The 22,410-nt window shown below is 38.1% G+C and overlaps 2 protein-coding genes and 1 pseudogene across 9 annotated transcripts; 1 reads left to right on the forward strand and 2 right to left on the reverse strand.

Moving 5' to 3' along the window:
• Window positions 1–6,980: 6,980 nt before the first annotated feature.
• Window positions 6,981–8,861, reverse strand: LOC147508714 (cyclin-L1-1 pseudogene; annotated as a pseudogene).
• A 787-nt stretch (window positions 8,862–9,648) lies between these two features.
• Window positions 9,649–20,096, reverse strand: LOC147508715 (uncharacterized). Of its 3 annotated transcripts, none has more exons than XM_086601103.1 (10): window positions 19,549–20,096; window positions 19,236–19,303; window positions 17,870–17,940; window positions 17,427–17,702; window positions 16,350–16,431; window positions 16,216–16,268; window positions 15,980–16,100; window positions 15,412–15,509; window positions 13,593–13,701; window positions 9,649–9,934 (listed from the first exon to the last, which is right to left on the reverse strand). In XM_086601103.1, the coding sequence occupies exons 1-9, from the start codon at window positions 19,806–19,808 to the stop codon at window positions 13,630–13,632; spliced, it is 1,101 nt and encodes a 366-aa protein (XP_086457229.1). In that variant the 5' UTR covers window positions 19,809–20,096; the 3' UTR covers window positions 9,649–9,934; window positions 13,593–13,629. The 3 variants fall into 3 exon arrangements, with proteins under 3 accessions (XP_086457229.1, XP_086457228.1, XP_086457227.1); XM_086601102.1 differs by having other exon boundaries at window positions 13,586–13,701; window positions 19,549–20,093; XM_086601101.1 differs by lacking the exon at window positions 9,649–9,934 and having other exon boundaries at window positions 13,503–13,701; window positions 19,549–20,085.
• On the forward strand, window positions 9,941–13,702 carry CIPK21 (CBL-interacting protein kinase 21). 6 transcript variants are annotated; one of them, XM_086601095.1, is made up of 14 exons: window positions 9,941–10,243; window positions 10,363–10,467; window positions 10,539–10,610; window positions 10,694–10,801; window positions 10,905–10,976; window positions 11,060–11,113; window positions 11,237–11,362; window positions 11,424–11,513; window positions 11,593–11,718; window positions 11,797–11,925; window positions 12,022–12,141; window positions 12,247–12,312; window positions 12,396–12,470; window positions 12,548–13,702. In XM_086601095.1, the coding sequence occupies exons 1-14, from the start codon at window positions 10,082–10,084 to the stop codon at window positions 12,662–12,664; spliced, it is 1,422 nt and encodes a 473-aa protein (XP_086457221.1). In that variant the 5' UTR covers window positions 9,941–10,081; the 3' UTR covers window positions 12,665–13,702. The 6 variants fall into 6 exon arrangements, with proteins under 6 accessions (XP_086457221.1, XP_086457222.1, XP_086457223.1 ...); XM_086601096.1 differs by having other exon boundaries at window positions 11,818–11,925; XM_086601097.1 differs by having other exon boundaries at window positions 10,363–10,425.
• Window positions 20,097–22,410: the final 2,314 nt, after the last annotated feature.

Here is a 22,410-nt window from a genome sequence, read left to right on the forward strand (position 1 = left end):
CGCCGGGCGCCCCTTGCACATGAGTCTCAATATTATAGATGGGAGGGCACGCCCGGCTTGGTAACTCAGAACTTAAGCGGGGCACTTGCAAGGATCATATTACCTCGAACTTCAGATTTTTTATAGTCATCCATTGCTTTGTCATGACAGGAATGGGCAGATACCTGGTCACTACGAACCTTGCAAATATGCCCAGAGAATGGGAACTTGACACACTGATGAAATGTGGAGACTACAGCCCCCATGGAATGTATCCAATCTCTGCCCAAAATTGCGTTATAGTGGGATCGACAGTCCATCAATAAGAAATCGAGCTCAACTTCTTTGTTCATTAATTTGATTGGTAAGGTAATTCTTCCAACCGCTGAAGATGTTGTCCCATCAAAACCGATGATAGGATTGTCTTCGGCGATGATCATACCCTCGCGAAGTTGCATCTGAGAATAACATCCACTGAAAATGACGCTAGAAGTGGCCCCTGTGTCGATCATTACCCGTTGAACACGAGAAGCACCTATAGACACAGAAATTATAACTGCGTCATAGTGAGGGTGATATACACCACGGAGATCATCATCAGTGAATTGGAGGGGCTCTTCTTCAAAAGTCTCGGTCTGGATTCCTTTGACAAAATCGACTTTGTTGATACGGTTAAATTCACCAACATAACTAACTTTCAAACGCTTTTGATTCTTACTCTGACTTTTGGAAAGAGACTCAACATGAGAATGGGAGACATTAATGACATGCTCATAAGTTGCAGCAACTGCCTGTTGAGAGTTTTTCGTAAGATATTCGTTCAAAAGTCCTTTCTCCACTAATTTCTGAATCCGACCCCGGAGAGAGCGACAAAGTTCTGTCTCATGGCCATAGTCATTATGAAATTTACACCACAAGGCTTTGTCCCTTTGTCGCTTTGGTATCTTCGAAAAGTGGATACGGCGGGAAAGAAGATTCCCACTTTTCAACTTCTCATATATAATGTAGTACTTGGCATTGAAATGGGTCGGTTTTAGCTCGGTAGAGTTTTTTCATCACGATTGAAATTGACTTGCTTTCGATTGTCATTCTTTCCATCGCTATGTTGTTGATCCGATCGTCCTTGCCCGCTTTTTTAAAATTTTTGCTTTCGTAAAAATCTTTATCTCAAATATCTTTGTCCCTTGTTGCTGCTTTCGCCCGATAGGTTCTCCCTCGATACGGATGTGTTGTTCAGCCCTAACATACGATCATCGTGATCGAAGTTTTAGGGACATCTTTAATTAGAGAGTGGTAAAGATCCCTTACAATGAAGTTCGAACTTCGTCTCTTTCATAATATAATGCTTCTTTAAAGGCTTAAAAGAAACATCCCATCGAAACTTCGAACATCTCTGCTGCGCCTTTGAACCTAGTAACAAAAGTACGTAACTTCGCCACGTTGTTGCTTGATGTTTAGAAGCGAGTCGACATCCTTTGGCGCCTTGCAATTGTGGCGAAACGATTAACAAACCGATTTTCTAGTTCATTGAATTGGTGAATTGATCTTGAAGGCAACTCATTAAACCAATAATGCTTCTCCCTTTAGAGTCGATGGAAAGAGCTTACATATGAGCGGATCATCCCCACCCCACAACACCAACTTATTTTTGAACGATAGAACATGCAAGCCAGGATCTCCTTCCGACTCATCATAAAGTTCAAAATCGGGTTGTTTGAAGCCGGGATGGTGGTAAGCTTCTTGAATGTCGAGCGAAAACTTGTCAAGTACTCCATCATTGACTGTCAAGTTTTTCATTCTTACATCCCTTGACTCTCTATCGTTAAGTTCTTTTGCAATCAACTCTTTCAGCTGTTGTTCTGTTAGAGTTAAAGTATTGGCTCAAACAACCGACGCCCGATGGTCGTGCCCATGTGGAGAAGGATACCTTCCATTATCTCTTATTGGAGTTAGAGATCTTTGGCGGTACCCACGATCGGGTCCGACCGGTGATTGTCTTTGTCTATCCCCTCAGAACCGCCTCTGTTTAGGCCGGTAGTCACCCTTTGGCCGGGTGGTCGGAATAATTATACCACTCCATGTTTTGTTGTTTTGTTCGATGCCCGCGCCTTCCTACCATGTTGACATGTCTCGGATGGCGGTCTTCCCCGAAATTGCTTCTCGAGGTAAATCTTCCTTTTGAGATCGGACATGTCTAGGGTAGTAGTTATCCCCGCCAATCCGATTCTCCCCATAAGTACGGGTAATAGGGTCATTACTCCTAGAGCGTGCACTGGTTGATTGTGCTTGAGAAATAGCACGCGTTCGAGGGATCGACGAAGTGGATCGTCCAAGACGGTCCCATACACTGAATGGCCTCAAGGTCCCCTTCGGTGGTCGCCTTGATGTTGTTGAATTTGCAACATCGCCCACCGCCTTTGCCTCTTTGCCGACTTCCTTCTCAAGTTCTGCTTTAAATTTTTGACTCGTCGTAACTCCCGCCAACCGTATTAGGGGTGAATTGGTCATTACTATCACCTTTTCCGCTTAGTTGGCGTGAGAGTAATGTCCACGTCCATATCCATGTCAACCGGGGATCGACATGGACGATCGGGCGGACCGCATGGAGGATTACCGACTTGTTGATTTTCTTGTTGCAAGGTCAAGGCGGTGGCGGCACTTGTAATCGCCTTTGGGAGGCGGAGGCGGTGTCTTATACCGCTACAAATGGATGTTGAGAATTGATCCTACTAATAGGAGCAACTTGATTGTTCAACGGTTCATGCATCGGCCCGATTTGAATTTCGGGGTTGCGATTCTTGTTAGTAGGAGGAATATGTTGACTATTTGGTCTACTTCTCGCGTGCTTACCATCTTGATTGTTTCACGTGATAATGAATTCTTTTCCCCACAGACGGCCAATTATGTTTTAAGCAATAAACCGCTTCAACACAACGAGCAATGGTGACGAGCACGCACTAAGAAACAGAGGATTTTGATGTTGGGGAGATGAAACCGAACCAAATAATGGCTGCCACGCACGCACCCAAGATCTATTCTCTAGGGATCAAGTTTCCACGTAGTTCCTTATGAAAAATAGTTTGATATTTATAGAGGTAGAGTAGAGAGTCCTTGTAGCTCAAGTAATCTTGTATCTTGAGTAATTGTGATAGAGTATAACCGTAACCGATAACTATCTCTTTGATAAGAAATGAATCCGGACATAAATCAACGATATTAGTGGCAAGCCATGTGGCTAAGGTTCACCTTAGACACATGAGTAAATGGGCCTGTACATTGATCCATGATATTGCGAATTGGGCTTTAGCCCTGTTGATTAAATGAATAAAATAGAGACCCCTACTAATGGACGTTTGCCACGTAGGTGGGGGTCGAAACAGCAAGGGTTGAGAATCACACAGATAGGAAGGTAAAGACACTACGGTTTGACAATGGTACTAAGTATACCTATGAGCCTTTCCAAGAGTTTTGTGCACAACAGGGAATTGCCAGACACTAGACAGTCAGGGACACGCCTTAGCAGAATGGAATGGCAGAGAGGATGAATAGAACCTTGCTTGAAAGAGCTAGATGTTTGTTGTCTAATGCTAGTCTAGGCAAAGAGTATTGGGCAGATGTAGTGTCCATGGCGTGTTATCTGTACAATAGGTTACCAGTTCCAGCTATAGATTGCAAGACACCTTATGAGGTGTGGTTAGGTAACCCAATTGATTATAGTATTTTGCGAGTGTATGGATCGATTGCTTACTACCATGTGAGGGAGAGCAAGCTAGATCCTAGAGCTAGGAAGGCCATATTCTTAGGCTTCGCAAATGGGGTAAAGGGATACAAATTGTGGTGTCTAGAAGACCACGAGTTCCTAGTCAGAAGAGATATTACCTTTGATGAGACTTCCGTTATCTTCGATGTTTAAAAGAGTGGGGCGTAATGGTAAATCTATAGAAGTTCAAGCTACTGAGTTTGAGTTGTCTGATGCAGCAGATGACTGGTTGGTTCATGATGAGGTACCAAATTATGAAACCACACAGCAACAGGAAGAAGAGCAAGAGCATCCGCAACTTGTAGTGGCTGACCCTATCTAGGCCAAATAGACAAGTTAAAGAAGTGCACAAGTATGGGCACGAGAAGCCGGCGAAACACTATGATCAGGTGGATTTAGTGGCATATGCACTGAATATCAATGATGATGAGCCAGATAGTTTCAAGAAAGCTATTAGAGATGCTCATTACAGATATTGGTTGGTTGATATGCAAGAAGAGATGGAGTCTCTTGATAAAAATTACACATGGGACCTAGTTTTATTGCCAAAAGGCAAAAGAACTATCGGCAGTAAATAGGTGTTCAAAAAGAAAGAGGTCCTTCCTGAGTCCGACAATATTGGGTACAAGGCAAGAATGGTAGCAAAGGGTTTCTCACAGAAGGAAGGAGTCGACTATAATGAGGTATTTTCCCCAATGGTCAAACATATTTCCATTTGTGTGTTATTGGGTTTAGTTGCTCACTTCGACTTGGAGTTAGAGCAACTTGATGTGAAAACTGCTTTCTTACATGGGGACTTGGAGGAAAAGATCTATATGAGATAACCTGAAGGGTTTGTTGTTGCTGAGAAAGAAGATCATGTATGCAAGTTGAATAGGTCACTATATGGTTCAAAGCAATCGCCAAGGCAATGGTACAAACACTTTGACACATTCATGATGCAACATGAGTACACCCGAAGTAAGTATGACTGTTGTGTTTACTTTCGTAGGCTTTGTGGTAATGACTTTATCTATCTTCTGCTTTATGTGGATGACATGCTTATTGCTTCCAAAAACATGGTGGAGATAGACAAGTTGAAATCTCAACTTAGCTCTGAGTTTGAGATGAAAGACTTAGGTGGAGCCAAGAAAATACTGGGCATGGAGATTGACAGAGATAGGAAGAAACGACGGATAATTGTATCTCAGAAGAAATACCTTCAGAAAGTAATTTCTCGTTTTGGTATGGAGAATGCAAAGTCGGTTTCTACACCTTTAGCTGGGCATTTTAGGCTTTCAGCTAAGTTCTTTCCTAGTTCGGTGGAGGAACAAAAACATATGGCTTATGTTCCTTATGCAAGTGTAGTGGGAAGTTTGATGTATGCTATGATGTGCACACGCCCGCACATTTCCACAGCGCTTAGTGTTGTAGCGGGTGTATATGGCAAATCCGGGAAGCGAAGATTGGAAAGCGATGAACCGGGTATTGAGGTACTTTGAAAGGTACTTTGATGTGGGATTAGTTTATGGTGGAGGCACTTGTTATGCCAAAATGGTATGTAGACTTCAGTTATGCGGTGATCTAGATAGACGACGATCGACTACTGGTTATGTGTTTATGATGCATGGTGCACCGGTTAGTTGGAGGTCTATGCTACAAGCTACAGTTGCTCTATCTACTACTGAGGCCGAGTATATGGCAGTGGCAGAGGCAGTGAAAGAGGCACTATGACTTTGAGGTCTTCTAGATGATATGGGTATTGAGCAGAACAGTGTTGCTTTGTATTGTGATAGTCAGAGTGTTATTCATTTGGCAAAGAACCAGGTTCATCATGCTCGAACCAAGCATATTGATGTCCGTTATCACTTTATACAGGATGTAGTTGAGGATGGTGGTGTAGCACTTGAGAAAGTGGACACCCATGACAATCTTGCTGATATGTTGACAAAGGTTGTCACCGGAGTTAAGTTCTAACACTATTTGGACTTGCTCCAAATCCTACATGCTAGAAAGAGCCCTTTGTGGGCATGGCCCTTCAGGGCGGTTGATTGCGAGTTCCGGATGGATGTGTTCTTGCTAGATGTGTTCGGCTCGGTTTTATGTGTTAAAACCTCACTGAGGTAGAGAATGTAGAGAAAAAGACATTTTTCTCTCTCTGGTGTTAAGGGCGCGCCCGCTCTCTAAGTATGCATGTACAAGGCGCGTGGCGCGCTCATGCCTTTGGCGACCTCCAGTACTTTAAGCACGACCCACACTCGACTTTGCCTGGCTTTAGACGCGACCCACGCTCCACCATATTTCAGCAAGATACGACTGTTTCGGAAGTTTTTTTTGAAACAGTATAAATATAGATTTTTTCTGTAAAAACCTAACCTAACCAAAACCAAGAAAAAAAAAGAGATTATAAGAGAGCAATTCTTTGTGAGTTGAGTATTCATTCTTTGTGAGTGAATTGAGAGAGCTTGTAATTTGTTACTTTGGACATCTAGTAAAACTTGGAACTCGCAGTATGGACGTAGGCAAATTGCCGAATCACGATATATCTCATCTTGTGGTTTGTTCTTCTTTTACATTAATTGTTTTACTTTGTATGCGTGTTATTTGATATTGAGAAGTGTTGGGATATTACTTGGAGGGTGTTGAAGTCTTGTCTAATGAGAAGGATCGATCTTTGTGTAGAATTGATCTATTTGTTGTGGATAACGTTGTTTCTGCATTGTACTATTCACAACACAAATGAATCTCCAACTTTTGAGATAAAAGGGATGAGCTTTGCCCTTGTTTGTACCCCACCAAAAGTCTCTTTGCAGCCTATTAATAGTGGATGTGATGTGAGATGGTAGCATGAAAGTGGACATGTGAAATGAATAGATGGCAGAGGATATAGATTGATTTAATAGAACAGTTCTTGCTGCTTGTGAAAGTAGTTTACTTTTCCAACCAGCAATTCTTGTGTTTACTTTTGAGATGATCTCATTAAAAATATTTGATTTTGGTTGGACCAGGAACAAAAGTAAGTTACGGATATGCTAGCAATAATAAAGGGCGTTTGCTTAGAACTTGCATCTTTGGTACTCAAGACCTTCATCTGTTTTTTGACTCTTGGTTGCAGAAGGACTCAACACTTCAAGTTATAGAGCATTGAACGGTTATGATTTCTCTGCATTACACTTCACTCTCAATTACTAGATTTTGGTATACAATGTAGTTGAAACGAAAGGAACTGCTATGACTTCATTCAAAGAGAAAAGAATTTCTATCTGAAACTTGACATTCAACGTATAATTCAATTCAAATAATAGATGTAGATTTCAAGGTGAAGCCAAAATTAGTGCTATTATATAACAAAATGGTGGTTTTCGCAAGTATGGCATCACTTATATGAATGGTGCATGTGTCGATCCTTCTCCCGTGATGATGATGAATAGCTGTAGTAATCAGTGATGCCTTGACTTGACTTTCTCTCCTTGCCTATGTCCCTTTCCGCCATCTTTCTATCACTTTCCCTGTCATGGTCCCTCCCCCTATCTGATCCCTGTCTCGAACCTTTAATTTTTCCGTCTCCCTCTCCCTTTTCCGCTCCTTCTCCTTGTTTTTTTCTGCAGTTGCCTCTGTTTTGTGGTACGCCTTTGATTTGAGTGCAGCGTCTTCTCTTGCCTCTCCGTCAATGGGCAAACTCTTCGTATCATCATTCAGTCTGTCCAGTGCTAATTCATTATGAACTGTCTCGTCATTCACCGTGCCTTCCTGCTTTGTAACTGGTTGAGCAGGTGAGTCTGTATTCTTATCTGATAATGTAAATGAGTCTCCTTCGTGACACAAAGGTATGTATTGTGCCTTGGGAAGGCTGTATAGATGAGCAAGAACTCTACAGACTTCATCGATCCCAGACTTACCCGCATCAAAGGCCTTCCACCAGGGGGGATTCTCAGGCAGGGGGACTTGGAATCTGCGTGCAGCTGCAATACAACTCCACAAGCGACAACTTCACTTCTGAATCGCACACATAATGTTGTACGCAAACTATCGTTTGCTAGATTCCAAGCCTCCTGTCTCAAATCTGGTGGTGTTTCAAGGGTAGCAATGTAGTTTGATATGAACTTGTGAGGATGTTCAACATGACAAATAAATCCCATCTCTTTCAGCAAATGTCTTTCTTTCTCGATCAAATCCACCTTCAAGTTCTTATAATTGTCTGATCTATTATCGAAATGATGCTCAATAGGTAGATTGCCTCTTCGACATTCCATTCTATTGAAAACCAGGATAACATGCCTTGCTTTTCTAGGGGTTTCCTCCAATTTTGAAGCTAACCAAATACAAGTAGCTGCTACTCTCTTCACATTAAAGCGGGCAAACGACTTCTTGCAGTAAAAGCGATGAAAAAGAACCTGGGCTGTGGCCATTACAGATTGAATTAATTTCACTAAAATCCCACTTTCTTGGATGAGAACACAGCCATAAATCCTAAGAGTTGTCTCTGTAGATTCATCAATCCCATCTTTCCTAGAAGGAGAATTCTTTAGCTGCTCATCCGTCATATAGAAGGTATCTATTGCTGTGTAATTCATCGTCAAACAAGATATAAACGTTGACCAGCGATTAACATTAGGGAACGAACTGAGGGAGTGATGAGACAGGCAGACGGCGGAGAAGAGTAATAAATTTAGGATGGTACTCAGATCGTCAGCGGGAATTTGGGATGATTTTTCCGTTGGTTGTTGACCATATATTTTTCCCCCTTGCAAAAACACTTACAGGCTGGGCGAATTACTTGTTATCCAAGTCCAATGGCTACAAACCCAAAAATAGGAAACTAAAATAACTTGACATACAAGCAAGAAACCTAGGTGGGTCAGAATCCTTGTTCAGTTGGACTTCTTAGATCAACAAGGAAAAACGATTGCTATGTATTTCAATCATCTCAATTAAGTTTATTTCTAAAAATGATCTGATTAGAAACCCATCTTGGTACTCCTCTTTCTAACTTGATGAGCAAAAACGAAGGGGAAAAAAGCAGGACTGAAACTTGAAAGATTTGTTTTGTATACCACTCCCTAACTCGGTAGCTGTAGCTCACTGATCTTTTCACTCTATTGTACGTTTCAATCCTGTTCGTGAAACTCTAACTATAAGTCTAGAAAACTGGATTTCTCATGTGATATTTAAATTTAATATTTTCAATGTTATGGTAGAAAACTAGAAATAATGGTTACATTATATCCTCCTAACATTAACTCAACTGATCGGTATCCCATGACCCATCCCATCAGGCCCAAAACAGAAGAGGCTTTCTATTTGGCCTACTCATGGCAGCTATTGGAGGTTTCACTTCCAACCTTGATACCTCATCCGAAAACCTTACCTACGGAAAATTGGAAACGAAGGATATAGAAAACGCGATGGTCAAATGCTTTCCTTTGCAAATTGAAATATTGCATGGGTTTGGTTTTCATTCCTCACTTAGCTGGCATCACTACATGTCAGGTAAATAAATGTACATCATCCTACTCACTGAAGCACAAATTGCCGAATCATTGCAAAAAACGAGTACAAAATTGCAATGACTCTATGCTCTCAGTTTTCTTCCCCCAGTATCCTTGCACTGTTGCACATTCTTTTCAATCTGTAGCATATAATCAAACGCACTCCCAGCGTGTGAATAGTTTATGTGGTTATCATTCCTCATGTTGTGACAACGCTGTCTATCATCTCGTACAGAAAGTTGGCTTCGCTCATCAAACAAGCAGTTCAAGTGTATTGTAGAAAGTATTAGATGTCCACAAGTTATGAGCAATGCTTGTACCCAAAGAAGCATGCCTCATCTTGTGTCCATGCAATAATAGGACGTAGTCCGAGACTCCGAGCCATATAATTTCATTGTGAAATTCAAAACACCATATAATCTGCGATAGGCTCATAGGCGATAGGTAAATGAGGCAAAAAACAAATATTAACAGATGTGGACTTAATATATAAATGGTCAATAGTGAAGAACCGAAGTAGCTCACACCAACGGATTGACTTTTTTAATTGACAGTATAGCATGTGAGAAAGTTAGCACCTTCCATTCAAAACATGTGTCTGCTTCCCGGTTCAACTAACAGTCATCCTTCTATGCTAAAATATAATTTAGATCCAGGAATCACCACACAACAAGCACATCTCTGTAGAACCATAATATGGCAGTTCTAGAAGGCAATGCAAACGAACCTGAGGAAAATTATCAGATAAGGTGAAGACTGCATCAATCAGTTCACACACAAACAAGACTATACAGCTCATTTCAAGAAATTACACGACACATAAAAGAAAAGAACACTCAGATGAAGTGGTGCTGAATAAAGTTATTTAGCAGGGATGGGCATTCCCACCACTGTAGGAAAATACAAGTTAGCTAGAACGATAGGAGAAGGCACCTTTGCTAAGGTAAAGCTGGCAATAAACACAGAGAGCTACCAGAGCGTTGCAATTAAGGTCATTGAAAAGCAGATGATTATAGAAAATGACCTCCAGGATCAGGTACTTTTCATGCAGATCAGATACTTTCCTCTTATTACATTTGGTTATTCGAGACAATTAGTGCAACAATACGCAATTTGAGCTAGAAGAATTTGATTCATTCCAAGCTTGGGCTTCAGGTAAAAAGGGAGATAAGCACAATGAAGCTTCTGCATCATCCCAACATTGTCCACATACATGAGGTTGGTCTAAGGCGGTGGAAAATTAAATGCAGAAGATTATGGGTTGGTGTTTTACAGATATGGCTTCTCGTTCAAAGATTATGGGTTGGTGTAACATCTTTGTGGATTTGCAGGTTATTGCTACCAAGACAAAGATTTATATTGTAATGGAGTATATTCCCGGTGGACAGCTCTCAGACAAGCTGGTGTGTTGGCTTAACTTATTTGTACCCTACATATAGTGTTTTTACTGACCTCAGTTGATCTCCATTTTCCCTTCTTCTGCCAGACTTACCTCAAGAGATTAGGTGAGGAAGAAGCTAGAAAATATTTCCAGCAGTTGATTGAAGCTGTGGATTACTGCCATCAGAGAGATGTTTACCATAGAGATCTAAAGGTTACAATTCATCTCCCACTTCCCCGTCTCCATATATCCTCTGCATTTTTATGCAACTGAAGACAGGAACTGACACTTGTGGTGTTTAATATCTGACAAACAGCCAGAGAACCTCTTATTGGATGGCAAAGGAAACCTAAAGGTTTCAGATTTTGGACTGAGTGCATTGCGAAAGGTAATAACATTGAAAGATCCTAATCTTTCTAAAGTCTTGGTACGATTTACATCCATATTAGTGACCCTATCCATACTTAACAGCCAGGAGATTTACTATCTACTGCATGCGGCTCTCCAAGCTATGTAGCCCCGGAGGTAAGCAGGCTGTCCATAATATTCCCGATGGGTACTTTCATGTAATAATTTGATTCACATCAAATTGCTTGCATAAATCAGCTCTCATCCTCATTCTTGTTTATCATTCTTTGACTGAAATAGGTTATTGCTCATAAGAAGTATGATGGAGCAGCAGTAGATGTTTGGGCTTGTGGAGTAATCCTTTTTGAATTACTAGCTGGCTATCTACCCTTTGATGATTTCAACCTAAGGAACTTGTACAGGAAGGTAAGCTCCAAAATAGACACAATTTTGCAATTGACTTCTACTTGACTACTCTAATGTACAGATATCCCAAGCTGAATATGCCTGTCCCGAGTGGTTTACAGTGAGCCAAAGAAAACTACTCTTCAAGATACTTGAACCGAAGCCAAGCCAGGTACGTTTTGAAGCATACTTATAATCAACGTGATATACTAAAATAAACTTAGCTCTAATTTTCTCCCAACTCTCTGTAGCGAATGATAATAGCAGAAATTCTCGAAGATGATTGGTTTCGAATCAGCTATGAATCTTGTACAAAGATTGAATCCAACAAATACATTGACGTAAATGACATTAACGCCGCATTGAACAGTATCACGGTAAGAACAGCTATCAATATGTCAATAATATCATTCTGTTTGAGGTAGTCATGAGGGAAAGGCTCATCACCCATGTAGGACGACCAATCCAATCCCCAGGGAAATGCCACAGAAGTAGGAAAAGTCAGACCCCCAAGATTCATCAATGCTTTCCACCTGATAGCGATGTCAAATGACCTTGATCTATCCCGCCTCTTTGAAAAACAGGCAATCCCATACTCTCAACTTTCTGTATTCTTTCGTTCTTCTTCTGTTTAATTCCTCAAGTTTCTGAAGTTCAGTAAGTTTTCATTTCTCTTTTAGGATGAAGAGAAACATAAAACAAAGTTAGCTTCCAAACATCCATTTCACGAGACCATAGACAAAATCGAGGTTGCTGCAAAATATGTAAGACTTTCGGTTGAAAAAATGAACAATTCCAAGGTGATGCCTACCAAATTCCTGGACTTCATTTGAATACTTTCTCAGACACTAATCTGATCTACCCATAATTTCATAAAAAATGTCTCCTTTTGTGGCACATCTCAGTTGAAACTTCATCAAACAAATAAGCAGCCAAGATGTATCAGATTACGTGCCAACTTGTCAGCAGAGGTAAGCATATCCCTTACACCATTTCTGAGCTGCAATCAGGTCAACGTTTTTAGGGTCTCACATGTGATGCTGGAAACACTCAGGTAATCGAGGTGACACCAACTGATTGTGTAATTGAGATATCAAAGTTTGAAGGGAAGCTAACAGTTTACAAAGAGGTATAAGGCTCTGTTCTCAAGATAGATGATCTTTACATGTGTCCATGTACTTTTCTTAATCTCAGTATTATTACCAGTTCTGTCAAAGTTTATCAAGTCTGCTAAAGGAAAATACAAATTCAAATGCACTGGAAACGCATTCGCTCCCAGAAGTTGTCATCGGTTCTAAAAACATCCAAGACATTGAATGGTAATCACAATCCTCGAGAATTAAGCAGAACAAAACATTTCTAGAGAATGCTCAAGATTGTTTTTCAATCTTGCAGCTGTAAAGAGAAAAAAGAACAATGCTGATGATGAAAAACTCCGTGGATACTCATCCTCCTGATAATCAAGCTCTTCTTGCTTCACTATCATTCTTGACCAAATACAGACATCCTATGAGGAACTTTACTAGTGCTAATGAGAGTTTTAAAATGACTATCGAGAAGAAGATAAATATCAGCATATTATTATACCTCGTCTCTACCTTTATTGCTTTCAAATATGTGACTTTAGTTATTGTAGAATTCTTCTATGTAGAGTCAGAGAAGAAAAAGAAAAAGAAAAAGAGAATATCAAACTTAGATGGTTTAATCTTCATACATATTAGTTCTACCAATGAGAGAGTTACAATCTAAATCCCAGTATATAAATCTATATATACAATATGACACATATTATAAAGAACCTAAGAGTGTTTCCAATATTATATAAATACACGCAAGTTCTGAATGAGACTAACTAGTGTATTGTTCCGCATAGTTTCTAAAGGCAATCTAAACGAAACAAAAGCAAAACCAACATTGGGAAGTTCACTTTATAACATTGATGTGCAATGGATACAACCTACTTTATACATTATCCTACAGATTTTGCTGGAAAAGCCATGGACCAGACTCTTAAGTCAGACTTTCTCAGGCCCAATAACAGCTTCGAATCAAAGATAGGATTATTCATAAGATTTTAAATACATTGGAATTTGGAAAGGAATTACTTATTGCAAACATACACAGAAAAAAACACTGATAGACATGAACATAAAAAACTATGAACAACTATACAAGCCTTATGCTCATAAAAGAGATGTCATATGTGCTGTAGTATACATGCTTATCAAAGAAAAACTAACTAACCTATTACCAAATCAAGATGTGGAGCACAATGAGTTACAGAAAATTCAGAGCAGGAAGTTATCTATCATGTGAAAAACTGCGTCTGCACCATCAGAATTCATCCAATAGCTTTTCACCTGGATTCATGGAATAGGACACAAGGAAAATAAGTCTGTCAGCACCGACACGTTTGAAAAGCAAAACAGAAAGGAATTGACAATCCAGTCGTATAAAGAATGAGGAAAGCAGATGAAGTATCACTCAAGCATTATATGACTGAAATATTTGTTGCAAACATGAGGCCATCGGTTCAAGTACAGCTTATCTACCACACAAAAGAAAGGCTGACAAGCACATGTTATTAGGGAGAAGCGAAGAATCAAATAATTTTTTTACACCCTATTTAACGTGTTTGCTTTATAACACTTACTTATGCATATAAGACAAGCTCTCTCTCTCTCTCTCTCTCATACTGAAGTGATACAAGGCCGAAACCAATAAGATTGTATCCTCTTTTTCTTTTTTCTCTCCAAACTTCCTCTCCATTAACAACAATACAATTTTACTGTATAGTGATAAAGGTTACGATAGTGTCAGGTGAGACAAAACTAGAAGAGTCTAGCTGGTTGTAAAGAACCATAACAAACATAGAAGGACTAGGCATCTGATAAAGAGCAGATAGAAACACCCACCTAAAATGTTTCCAGTTTTGATACATTCATTGTCAGGATTTCAAAAGTCAAAAGTATATTTGGGATCCTAAAATCCCCCAGTCCAAAAAGCTCTATCTGTAAATGACAAGTTTACAGGTCCAAAACCTCAGGTGTTTAATCTTTTTGATGTTTTAAGTTACAGTGCTTGGGTGATACTAATAGAATGGTTATGTGATCTTCAGTTCTTCCATATAAGATGAACTCTCCCAAAACTATATTTATAGTAACAAGTGATTACTCTCATGGCGACTAGATATTAGCCTTAGTTTTGAGCTCTTGAAAACGTAAGACACCGGTAAGAGAGAGTTGTGAGATGGACAAGTAATATAGACCTGCTGAAAAGGTATTACATGATTCGAGTGAGATTGGTTGAACTTGCCATTTTTTAGAGGTACATTGCCTGGCCACCTGCTACAAGCTCTAAGGAGCAAAACGCTTGTGAGAAATTAAAATTCTCAAATGTCTGCATGTGTTCTTACAAGATGAAAAGTGTGATTCTAGATACCATACTTGTATTACTTCCAACTGATTCTGTGGACCTAATTGCAACTTCTATAATCTTACAGCGGAAGATCAAAAGTGCTGTCCACACTTCCATGTTTCTTTGTTGTGGGTGATCAAGATTAGTTACTACGCTTTGAGCCATATCTGATGTGGATTACATGTGAACACACTCTGTCATCTTATCATAACCATAGCAAAAGTTTTGAGGATTTCAGGAAATTGGCATAAAATATTGTTCTGAAATTAGATGGTACATTCTCAAACTAGAAATATAAGTAGGGACAGAGCTAAAAAGGAAAAAATAACTAGAATTAGAAATAACAAGTATTAAAGAAATATCAAGTATAAAGAAAAACAAATGAAGCAAGTTTGGTGGTGCATTTTGAAATATAAACAATTTTATGGTTCAAATTTCAAATAAAATATGGGCATATGCATAGCAATTAATTTTTCAGGACCACAAAAACACAAAATATCCATGGGTATATCCTATGACAGTTGGCCATTTGCCGCATTAACAAACTCTATCAAATGTATGAGATAGTGTCTTTAACAATAACAGGAATATTAGTTTTTACTTTGAGTACTAAATCATAAAGGAAAAAGAAGGCAGCTGAAAGGAGCACTTGCCAAAATAGTGTTATGTGCAATATATCTCTGTCTACTTCTGCGAAAGCTAACATCCACACGTTCCCAGTGTACCTGACTGAGACCTCTAATCATCTCCTCTACAGACAAAAAGAAATAAATGCATGTAAATTACTAAGTTCACTTGATGTTCTTTTTAAACAGAAAAACATAATTCTTATTTGAACGAGAAACCGCACACAATATAATATTCATATTGAATAACCAATACCATATTAAGCACAACATAGGTGCTGAAAGATCAAGGAATATAAACGTTTTAGCGAAATACATAGCAATATGATGTGTTGGAAATCGAAAATATATTTCTATCTATATCTTGTTAAATGAAAAATGAACATTATATTCCAAATATTTAGTACTAATTTCATTTTCCGAAAACTTCACTAAGTTTGTTTAATTCTGAAGTGAATGACTAAGAAGCCAATGAACTGTTCCCTTGAAAACATAATTAAAGAAAGTGTAAGATTGTTTGTATTTCTTGGTAATAAGATGCAATTTGGATCATCCAACAAAAGTTTTGTTATATAGAAATGACAAAGTGACAAACCTTCCAGGTCAATTGCTTGACAAGTAACATTCGTGGATCCTTCTATATGGCTTGCACTATCACTTTCTTTCTCGACATAGACAATGTGAGGATACTTCTCAAGCTTTATAAGGAGATGATACTGAAACATGTGATTAGAAGGAAAAAAATTCAGGTAAGGGTGGATAAGCAAAAAGAACCTCACCATTCACATTTGTAGAAAACATAAAAAAGTATACAAATGGAACCAAACCAACCTTAGGTAGTTCATGTTGACGACGTATTGATGACGTTCTCCACCCAACCATATCTTATAATTAGTTAAAGACTTTAAGGTCATTAGCAAATCAATAATCAGATAACAACATTAAATAAATCCATAAAAAGATACGATCGTAGTTTGCATTGGCATACGCAGAGTAAAGGGAGCTGTGGGTGAAAACAACGGAACGATGTTTAATGAGAGTACATACCTAAAACAAACTCTGAACTGTGATAAAGTAAATTAATCATAGAACAAAATGCCGCAAGACTTCACAAAAATTAGAAATATCTACCACAACTTCATAAAAAGGGTAACCGATGTTTCAGAAAAGTTTACAAGATACTGGTATTTCCGCCACTCCATGTGTCGAAATTTTCAAAATGCACACTTCTCCAGGTACTGATATTTTGCCACGAAACAGAAATTTCTACTATGGAATATATACACCATGCAAGATACATATACCTAAAATATACCATACTGAAGATGGGCATCCTAACTTAAAACTCCCACATCGGGTACGTCATCGGGTATAATCCCACATCGGGTGACGGTTTCAAACTCTGGTATATTTTAAACCCTAAAAGACTAATAACACAATCTAACATAGTCAAAACAAATTTATGCCACTTGCATAGCATATTATAAGTAAGGAGAGGCTTTTTAAGGTCTTCAGCCCAAGAAATAGTTGTTATTAAAGGATAATGATAGTGTTTTATATTACTAAGCTGTGTCCCCTTGTCCTACTTATAGAAGTCACCATGTTGGACACCAACACGTACCCGTGTCAATATGACCTAGGTTTAAAGATTCCAAATCTCTTTACTTTTTTAACTCCAGAGCTTTACTGATAATTGCATGGAATGAGCTCTTCAATTTATCATTTTGTGTGGCTTACAATTTTGAAAATATTGAAAGCATTACATACAACTAAAGTACTATACACATAGTAATAAGATGATGGAGATAATAAAACTCCGGAAGCTGACGTGCTTTTTTCTTAAGGCTTCTCTTATTTCTAGATTACTAAAGCCTTAAAAAGATCACAGCAGGATGGAAGAATTTTTTCTTACTTGATTAATGATTAACAATTTAAACTTGCGACCACACAAGGAAGATTCTTACCAGATAGTAAACTTTAAAAAAAAATTAATAATAATAATAATAAGCTAACTCTGCTTGCAGTATTTCTCTGAACTTTACCTGTTTATTTCCCCTTGAACCCAGATGAGGAGTTGCAAAAGTTATAAAATTTAATGGCTCCAACCCAGCAATTTTTCCTTCTGAAAGCTGTTCTTGCGAGTTACCTGATATACTTGAATGCACTTCACTCAAGTTGCCAGTAAGAACAGAGGATTCACTCTGGGGAGAAGGCTCATACAGCCTTCCAATAGCATGCCTTGCTATCAAACCACTCAAAGAGTGAGCCACAAAGGATATCTTTTGCACTCCATGCCTACGCTTGACAACTGATAATACCTGTATTTGAGACAAGAAAGGTTCCTCTTCAGAACTTCTCCAAGTAAAAAGTAAAAAATCCCAAATCACATTCAGGATAACAAAGTTGAGCAGCTTGGAGATGACATTAACACAAGGACCTTATCAAACCAAGCACTATAGAAAATAATAAGGTTCATTTCAAGTACCTCTTCAGCTAGTCTTTCACCCATCAAGTCAACACCATCAAAAGTTAACCTTGACGAGTTGCACTCATTGCCTGTTTGAAAAAAGATTAGTCAAAAAAAATGTTACTTTCACTGTGTCTATGACAAATACACAAACTCACCCTAATGAGAAACCTTCCACAATTACATTATTGTTGGTCAGAGAAAAGAATTCTACAGAATTGTAACCGTTGATCTGTGATAAAAATAATAGAAATAAATGCTGGGCATTATCCTGAAGCTGACAGTGTAACCCAGCAAAAAAATACCTAATAGGAGACTCACAACCAAAGATTGTGACTCCCAGATAATATCATTGAAAAACCCATATGGAACTATCAATGCATAGTCTTGTACTCTTGTGACAAGAAGCTTCATCATTATATAATATGAGCATGTTAAATACAATTATTGAGATATAAACAAATGTATGCGCTCTAATGGAAAAACAAAAGCTAGAGAGACAAAATTGGGACTGGAACCCCTTAATTATGTGCTAAGAGAAAGATGTATAGTTAGTCAAGTCACTCCAAGAAAAGTGCTGCTAACGGCACAAATGCTTTTAAAGAACTCCGGATTTCGCCCAGATCTCATTTTCTCACATCCACGATAAATCTATGGTACATGAAGTACAAATAAAATATTGGGTGTACATTTAACACGTTACAGTGACATAAGTACACTTATTTCACCAATGTTTGAAGTTTGATAACTGATAAAATAAAAACCATGTTTCTTACAAAACTGAAAGAATGAAAGACGAACAGCTCCTCCCCAGCCAAGATAAGGTGACAGTGTTTTGACCATTTATTCACATCTCAACAATTCCAAAATCACAACAGTTCATGAATTTCTTTCTTTCTTTCTTTTTCTTTTTTTGATAGTTTTAATCGTTTTTCCCTAATCCCTTAAATTCCCTTTTCCCCAGTGAAGGTGGGAATCGAACCCAAGAACTTGGACCCAACCTCCCAAGTCTTGACCAGTAGCCACTGGACACCTTTATAAACAGTTCATGGAAACATTTAACTGAACAAATTCATGGAATATAAGTTCTATGAATTTCTTTCTAATATAAGGTTAAGATACTGACAAAGTTCAACACGAAAAGAAAAGAAAAATGCTTTCAAAGAGGAAGAAAACCAAAAAAACCAAGTTCTGCAGTGGACTTTACTTGGGCAATGTTCCCTAGAGGTACATTGAAAATTAAAGAAGAAAACACTTTCAAGCGTCATTTTTCCATTCTTTTGAATAAGTTTTATGCTGGAAAAAAAAACATCTAACACTTTCTTAAAAGATATATCCAATGATGAAACAGAAACAACATGCATAGTCTATAAAACAAACTCACGATGCACAATAACTTTGTCAGGAAGCTTCTTCACAAACTGCTGTGCAGCAAATTTCCAGTCGTCGGCACTGATAAGGCATGAAGAGAAGCCCATGTAAACAAAAAGCGCAGTCACACAAATATACTTCTATTTGCATTTCTTTCTCATCAAAGCTAAGCATTAAATTTTCGTTGTAATTATATAAGGCGATATAAACTGGGTTTTAGGGATTCCATGTTTGCAATATACATTTTCAAACAAACAAAATAAATTGCAAATACATTTATTTATTAGATGACATCATAATTAAATACACAAAACAAGCTCAAATACCTTCCAACAATGCCATTAACCATAACAACAAGATGTTCAGGATAATGCCCAGTTTCCTCAACTTCCTCAGCATCCCATATTTCTTCTTCACCACCTCCAACTTTCTTCTTCTTCTCCTCACCTTTAAAACAATCTATTCCAATTATTTTACCCTTACTACTTGTTCCACCTTTGATCACGCTCATTTCTTTACTAGACATAATAATATGTCCACAACTGATTTGTTTCGCGCGTAAGTTTAGAGAATTGGCGCCAATCATGCGTTGTGTGGGAAATAAAATTCAGTGTTTGATTTGAAAATTTTGAAGAGAGAGAGATTTGAGTTGCGTGAAACAAAAACAGTGAACAGTAGCAAGTAGGATAGATATACTACTTTAAATGATTATTTCAGACTCGGCTCCACCCAGCTTCTATCTTTCTTTTCAAACTCGGCTCTAGGCTCCAACAAGTTTCTTGTTGGTCAAGTTGTGAGCTGTTCTATTAGTCATCCATCAATCAATTAAGCAAATATATTTAGAGTTTTTGCATATAAACCTTTTCTCAAAGGTTGATACCGAGTTATACGTAGAATGGGCTGGCGACGGTAATTTTTATTTGTTAGAAGAAATGCACGTACATGTGACTCCATTTATGTAGGCCCTTTCAGAAATTAAGAGTAAGAAAATTGAGCCAACTGGGAAAATGAAGAGAGAAACTAGTAGATTGTGGAATATGTATGAAATTACAATCATCTATATGTTATGTGCTCCTCTCGTCATCATTTATATTTTCACTAGATACTACAAACATTGAAAGGTTATAACTAACTTAACTCTGAGAACATGGGACTATGTGTTGGAAACTTGAATGAAATTGTGTCCATGGTTTCAACCCATGAACTTATATCTCTAATACTCTCCATACTCTCAAATGTAGGGGGCTTTAGTCCTACATTAGTTACTAAACGTAAGTCTCTTAAGTTATATTACCTTGTGTCTTTATGGAGGCAGTGACGGAGCCAGGAATGTAAGTGAGGATGAGCCACACAGAAACCAAACATTAAAAAAAAAACAATACACTAATTTTTTTTAAATAAAAATTTAAACCCGATTGCAAAACAAATATATTTCGAACATAAAAAAATCATATAAAATAATTACAATAAGTGTAATATAAAAAAAAATAAAAAAATAAAAAATAATTTAATCTAAACAAATACTTATTCATAGTTTTCCCCCATAACTTTCTTTTTTGTCATCCTTCTTTATCTTTTGGAAGCGTTGCAAGATCAACTCGTTATCAATGCTATCAAAAACTTCTTTTTCAATGTATGTTATTAAACAATCATTCAACCATTCATCCGCCATCCGATTGCACAGACGATTCTTTATGATATTCATAGCAGAAAATGCCATCTCCACGGTAGCAGTAGCAATAGGTAAAATCAGTGCCAACTTAATCAACAAATATACAAGTGGGTACACAATGTCTTTCTTCGTCTCAATCATTTTTTTGCCTAGGCCGCTAATTCCATTTACTTTGCCAAACTTAGTATCGGAATGCATATCAATAATATAATTCTCAAGCTGATCCGCTAATTCCATCTGATCTATTTCTGAAAAATCATCGGGATAAAGTCAAGCAAAATGGATCAATTTTTGTTTATCGAAAGCACCAATCAACTCACAATGATCAAGATATGTCATGCAAATAAGTAAATAGGAACACAAGTACTATTGGGTTTTCTATTTGCTTTTTGGTACTGTTGTTTTTTTGGCATACGAGATAAACAAATCAAATTTGTACATCAAGTACAACACACATCACGTGACATCAACACATCCCTTTTGTTTCGCTTAGCACATGCCAGTGTGCCACCCTTTTCCCCTTTGTTTCGCTCAGCGCATGCCACCCTTTTTTTTTTCTCCCTTATCACTTGCGCCATAACCTGCTACAATCTGAAATACCCTTTCTTTCACTACACCAGAATTGTTGATTAAGGACGAACCTATAAGACTAAGCGGCCATTTGTTTTTGCCTCTTATAAGACCTTGAGGTCTTATAACCTCTTATAAGATGTGGCCCAGTGATTTTGGACATTTTTTTTATTTGTTTTTTGCCTCTTATAAGAGGCATTCTACTAGAAATGTCTTATAAGAGGCTCCAATTCTATAAGTACCAAAATTAGATCTACTTCAATTCTATAAGTCTTATAACTTGAAAAATGACTCAAACACCCCCGTCCATATACCCCTAGCCTCATTTATCTCTTCTTCCATTTTCATTATCTTATTTTCCAAATAACTCCATTACCCTAACCACCACCGACTACCGCCACCACCACCACCACTACCGTCACTGCCACCACCACCACCACCACCACCACCACCACCACCACCACCATCATTACCTCCACCACCACTACCATCGAACTATTAAGACTATCACCACCACCACTGTGCTATTAAAACGACCACCACCACCACTATCACCGTACTATTAAGACCAATATCATCACCTCTACTACTACCACCACCGTACTATTAAAACTATCACCACCACCACCACCGTGCTATTAAGACATCCACCACTTCTACTACCACCACCATCACCATGCTATTAAAACCAATATCATCACCTCCACTACCACCACCACCGTGCTATTAAGACCACTACCACTACCACCGCCAATTAAGGTAGTTTCCTAAAATTGATATTATAATTATCAAAATTGATTTGAAACCGAAAATCAAACTATACGTTTATTTCAAATTAATATATTCAAGTTAAATGTGATGTAAAGTAGGGTTATATTTGTCAAATAACCATCTATAAGATGTCATGTATTTGTTTTTTCTATTTTTACAAGTACTTATAAGAGGA

Source organism: Coptis chinensis, chromosome 3, assembly GCF_015680905.1.
Source record: "Coptis chinensis isolate HL-2020 chromosome 3, ASM1568090v1, whole genome shotgun sequence".
Taxonomy (NCBI): Eukaryota; Viridiplantae; Streptophyta; class Magnoliopsida; order Ranunculales; family Ranunculaceae; genus Coptis; species Coptis chinensis.